This window comes from Culex quinquefasciatus, chromosome 3, assembly GCF_015732765.1.
Source record: "Culex quinquefasciatus strain JHB chromosome 3, VPISU_Cqui_1.0_pri_paternal, whole genome shotgun sequence".
NCBI lineage: Eukaryota > Metazoa > Arthropoda > Insecta > Diptera > Culicidae > Culex > Culex quinquefasciatus.
This window is the reverse complement of record NC_051863.1, coordinates 139727869-139733424: the sequence shown is the minus strand read 5'-3', so window position 1 is coordinate 139733424 and position 5556 is coordinate 139727869. Positions and strand designations below refer to the sequence as shown.

The 5556-nt window shown below is 51.3% G+C and overlaps 1 protein-coding gene across 1 annotated transcript; it reads left to right on the top strand.

Moving 5' to 3' along the window:
• Window positions 1-309: 309 nt before the first annotated feature.
• Window positions 310-1780, top strand: LOC6046517 (cilia- and flagella-associated protein 251). The gene is made up of 2 exons (XM_001863663.2): window positions 310-318; window positions 383-1780. The coding sequence occupies exons 1-2, from the start codon at window positions 310-312 to the stop codon at window positions 1778-1780; spliced, it is 1407 nt and encodes a 468-aa protein (XP_001863698.2).
• Window positions 1781-5556: the final 3776 nt, after the last annotated feature.

Here is a 5556-nt window from a genome sequence, read left to right as displayed (position 1 = left end):
GAACAACCCTGTACCAAAGCTTAGTAGAACAAACAGTAGACGGTACGAATTCCGGCCCGTCTAGACTGTTGCCAGCCGACCCGGTCTCGCCCGCCCGCTAGAAGTTCACCGAAACGCACTTACCGGAAAGTTCGTACACGAGTTTAGACCAAGTTCGTTCGTGCAAGTTTAGACCAAGTTGCAGATTTCTACGCGTTTTCAAAGTTGCAAAAAAATGCTTCGGTATAAAAACCATGTTATGCAGCAAGAATGATATCAGTCGATAGTTTGGATTCTCGGAGTAATTATCTAACTCACTGAAGCAGCACAATGCTTAAGGTAGGATCAAAGCTTCTTTTTTTCATACAAAGTTCAATAGAAACTAATCAAAATCATTTCACAGGTTGCAACGGTGCTAGCCCTGGTGGTGGTTGCTGCCGTACTGGCGGCCCCCAAGGGATCACGCCAGGATCGGGAAAAGGGTAACGCCGTAGACACCCGACGCGGCGAATGGTCCTGGCAGCAGATCGAGCGGTACGACGAGAAGGCCGAGCGCGAACGTCAACGGGAGCAGGCGGAGAGTCGGGGACGCGTGGAGGAGCAGGAGGAGGAAGAGGGGGATGAGGGGGAGGGGGAAGAACAAGAAGAAGCGGAAGTAGAGGACGAGGATCAGGAAGCTGGAGATGAGGGTGAGGAGGAAGAATCGGCTGATGAGAGTGAGGGAAGTGAAGAGCAGGAGGAAGAGCAGGAAAAACCTCGTGTAACTGTTTGGGGACGTCAACTGAAACATCGTAAGGAAGAGGAGAAGTCCGAGCAGCAGAAGCGTCGAGAGGGGGAAAATAGTGGGGAAGCTGGAAAGAAGCAGGAGAGCAAACGAAACGACAAAAAGCGAGAGGAACGCGAGCAGGAAAAGAAGCGCGAAGAGCGTAAGAAGAAAGAGCAAAAGAGCAAGGTGGAAGCTCGTGAAGAAGGGGACAAGAAGCGACAGGAGCGAAAGAAGGGTGAGAAAAAGGACAAAGTAGAAGCTCGTGAAAAGCAGGACAAGAAGCGTCAAGAGCGAAACAAGGGTGAGAGTAAGGGCAAGGTTGAAGCTCAACGCGAGGAGAAGAAGAAAGAATCCCGCAAACAAGAGGTCAACAAGAAGGAAGAACGCAAGCAAGCTGAGCAAAAGCGAAGCGAGAAAGGTGGCAAGAACAAGGGTGAGCGTAAACAGGAGAGCAAGAAAGGTGAGGGAAAACGTCAGGAAGCTCAGCGTGCTGAGCAAGATGGAGGGAGAAAAGGCAAGGCTGGACGCCAGGAAGGATGGTTGAGGGCTCGTCAGGAGGGGCAAAGAGGCGAGCAGGCAAGTCGCCAGGAAGCTCGTAGGGAGCAACAACAGCGGGAAGAGCAAAAGAACGAAGAGCAAAATGAAGGCGGAGAGGAAGCGCAGGAAGAAGGATCAGTGGAAAGCGAAGCTGGAGAAGCTGAAGAGAATCGTGGCGACGAGCAGCGTGGTAACGGAGACGGCAGCAAGAAGGGAATCAAGCTTCCAAACTACGAGTTTGCGTACGGTGTGTTTGACCCGGTGTCTGGTGACCACAAGGATCAGTGGGAGAAGCGCGTTGGTGACCATGTTCGGGGAGTGTACTCGCTGCAACAACCCGATGGTAAGAAGCGCGTCGTTGAGTACGAAGGTAACGGAAAGAGCGGAATCGAAGCTGTCGTGAAAGAACTTCCCAAGAATAAGAAGGAGGACAAGGAACATCGCGAGAAGTCGGATGGAGTTGCCCACAGCTACATCAGGGTGAAGCAAATTAATTAATTGCGAACAATTGAAGAACAGTATATTATCCGGCTAATGAATTAATGACTCCCTATCTATACCTAAATAAACACTAAATATATATGCATCCATATCACGGTAGTTATAAATTGGGCTTATCATGTAAAACGAGGGGTTTGTACGTGTGTACTTCGCTATGCTCAATAACATTCCCATGCGAGGAAGAAACTGCCTACCGCTATCATGTAAAAACGTTCAATCAAGCTGGTTAAACACGTGATAGAGCAAGCGCAGCCAACATGCATACCAGGTACGTGCACTATCCGCATGGTACATATGCGTGCAATGCTTCCTCATTGGTATTCCTTTACATTTCGAGGGGGGCATCCGTGAAAGAAACCAAAAGGGCATTGAATCGGTCGAGGAGGGGTGGTGCTTTCGTGTGAACAACATTCGATTTATTGACAAATAACAACTGCAACTAACACTATTTCAACAATGCTACGCGCTAGCTTTCAGTCTGATATCTTCCGCATATGTACTTCTAGTTAAACTTTTCGAACTTAATATAACTTAGTCCTCCTTGATGGCCACTGTTGGTAGGGTTTTCGCTTACACTATTTCCCTGCTGCTGCTGCTGCTGTTCCGGTTCCCCGGAAACACTCTGCTCCTGCTGCTCATACTCTCCCCCGTCCTGCTCTCCACTCGGTGCAATCTCCTGCAGATGCTCCGGCGGTGCCCAATCGTCCTCCACGCTGGACTCTTTTAGCTTTTCGAAGAACTTGGGCGACTTGTACACCCCCTGGTGTGACTTGGAGCTCCCGTAGCCAATTTTCACGATCGGCTCGTGCCGAACTCCTGCCTTGTTGATTTGCACTCGGATGTTCTGCTCTTGATCGTCCGCTTCAAACGACCCCGGAAGATCTTCTTCAACCTCCCCTCCCACCTCCACCGATCCACTGCTTCCCGAAGCAGGAGTCAGCTCGTTCCCGTCAACCCCCGCCGATCGTCCACTGGTCCCAGTTTCCTCTTCCAAGTTCTGCACATCACTCTCAGTCAAATCCTTGTCAAAATAGTCCCTAAACAGCTTGTTAAACTGCTCCACCGTCAGCCCTCCATTCCTGTGCACCAACATCCGACTCAACTCCAACGGATCCGTCGTCTCACTCAACTCCTCCAGCGACGCATCCTCCTCCTCCTCCGCACTCTTCGTGTCCGGCCTCCTCGCCCCTTCACCAAAATCCGCAAACTCCTCCCCAACAACGTCCCCGTAACTGTCCCTCAATCCCGAACTTCCCCCATACTCCCGCTGCTCGCTCGATCGCGAATCCTGCTGGAGCGAGTTCCCCGCCGGTTCCTCCACCGAACCCTTGGCACTGCGATCCAGCTGCACCCGTGTATCACCCTGGTCGGCGAGCTTCAGCTCTGGAGTCGCTTCCGGCTGCGCTTGCTGATGCTGCTGGGTTTGATGCTGGATGCGGATCGCGTTGTGCTGCACCATCAGCCCGTCCGGCTGGTGCACCGTCTGCTGCATACCCTGGTTCGGTGGAATCTTCCGGATGTGGTCCGGGATGAGGAAGGTGGGCGGAAGGTTCGGTGCGCTGCTTTGCTCCTCCTGGGACTGTTGATTGATTGAGGGTTGGGAGTTCTGGGTGTTTTGCGAATCGGTTGGGAAGAGCTGGGGACCGGTTTGGTCCTGCTGGCTTTGCCGCTGAGCGTTCTGAGCGTTGTCCGGACTTGCTTGGGAGTTGGCGGCGTTCAGCTCGATGTTTCGATTGCCAAAGTTGGGGGATTCATTCTGATTGCTCTGACTGTTTTGCTCGTCATCCTGCTTGAAGAACGTTTGCGGTCTTGACTGCTGGTTCTGATTTTGGACATTCTCTTGGTTGAATCGCACATTTCCTCGCTCATTGTTTGAAACCTTGTTCTGGTTCACAAAGTCGAAGCTCTGGAAGCTGCGCGGTGGAGGTTCGGTAGTTGCTTGATTCTGCTCGAAAAAGGATTGCGGTTGATCACTGTTCGAGTTGAGTTGGTTGGAATTCTTGTTGTTTTGAGACTCTTTCGTTTTGGCAATCAGATTGTCAAAATCTTGACTCAAACTTTGGAAGTTTAGCGGTTTGTGAAGTCCTTCCGGTTTGTTCCACGAGTGACCCAGCTGGTTGAGGAAGGCTTGCGGGTTCAGATGGTTTGCCGAGCTCAGCGAGTTCATCAGACTTCGCGTGAACAGGTGTTGTGGCGAGTTCATGTAGTTGTGGCTTTGACCGAGGAAGACATGCTGGTTTAGTGAGTTGTGCGGGAATGCCGGACCTGGTTGGTTGAAGTATGTCTGGGGGTACATTGGTTGGTTTAGTGGCGGTATCATCGGATTAGCCATCGGTCCGGAAAAATCCAGATTTTGGTTTGGGAAGGACGGCGCGCTCGGGAAGTTGGGAAAGGTTGGAAGGTTCGGTTGGTTGAAAAAGGGTTGAGTCGGCCTAGTTTGTCGAGCAAGCGCCTCAGCCATTCGATTCCGGTTGATAAGGTTGGTCTGCTGGTTCTGGAGGGTCTGAAAAAACAGGTTCTGGTTTTGGAGATTCTGCTGGTTGAGCTGATTCTGGATGTTCTGGAAGCTCTGCTGGTTCTGACTCCAGACGCTTTGCAGGTTGGGCTGGCTCGGGAAGTTTTGGTTTAGAGTGGGTGGTGTATTTTGAACCCAGGGATTCGTTGGAGTAGCGTGCGTAGGACCAACTGGTTGAGGACTCGCAGGGGTTACAGCTTCCTGGATGATCTGTACATTCTGCTGAACAGGGCTGCTCTGCGTCGTCGAAAGCTGTTGGTTCTGTTGATTCTGTTGCAGCTGCAAATACTTCTGAGCTAGACGATCTTGCTGCACCGGGAATCCGGGCGCAACTCCGCTCTGATTAGGTCCAATGTTACCATTGCCAGTATTTGGAACTCCCTGACCCGCTGTAGTTCCCAGCAGCGGCTGCGGCGTCGGAGCCTGATTAACCCGCTCACCACTCTCCAAATTCTCACTCACTGAATAGCTTGGTGTCGACACTTCTACACTGTTCTGCTTCACGCTCCGTTGAGTGTCGTCGAGTTCCGACGAAGAAGATCCGACTTTGTCGGAAGTGTATCGAGTTCGACCGCGTTTGGCAGCAGATTTCGCGAGTTCGTTATCACTGTCATTGATTTCCAGAATGTTGGCCTTTGCCTTGCCGCCTGGTTTGGGCTTCTCGTACTTTACCAGCAGGTAGATTTCGTCTTTGTCGTCTTTTTCTTCGCTTTCTTTTGAAGATGGCAGCCGGAACTTTCTTGGCTTTTGGGTTGTCATAACCGGTGGTGGGATGGTTGGTTTTTGGGTGGTCTTGGCAGCTGCTGGAAACTTTACCGGACCTTTCTTTTCCTTGCCGGACGGAACTCGCAGCTGAGGGTTGTTGTGCAGCACTGTAGGCGTTACGTACCTGGATTCTGGAGGAGCCTTTGTTGTTCGCTGAAAGTAGTTCTCATCCATGTTGTGATTCTTAAGACGTTTTTGAGCTTTGAACTGATCGTCCGGAAAGATGTGCTTTTCAAACGGGAAGTTCTTCATTCCGGCCATCAGCTCCTTTTCGGCAAGCTCTTCCATCTGGGTTCGTTCCGAGGACAGCAACGTTTTGAACTCGACATCGTCGTCTTCCAAATTGACACTGTGATGAGGTCGTCGAGTTTTTTTCTTCCGTTGTCCGTACTTTGAGAACGACTGAGGTCGCTTCGTCGTAGTTACGAACTCACTTTGCCCGTAATTGGCCGTATAACCCCAACTATGACGCGCCTTCTTCTGACCCCTGTAG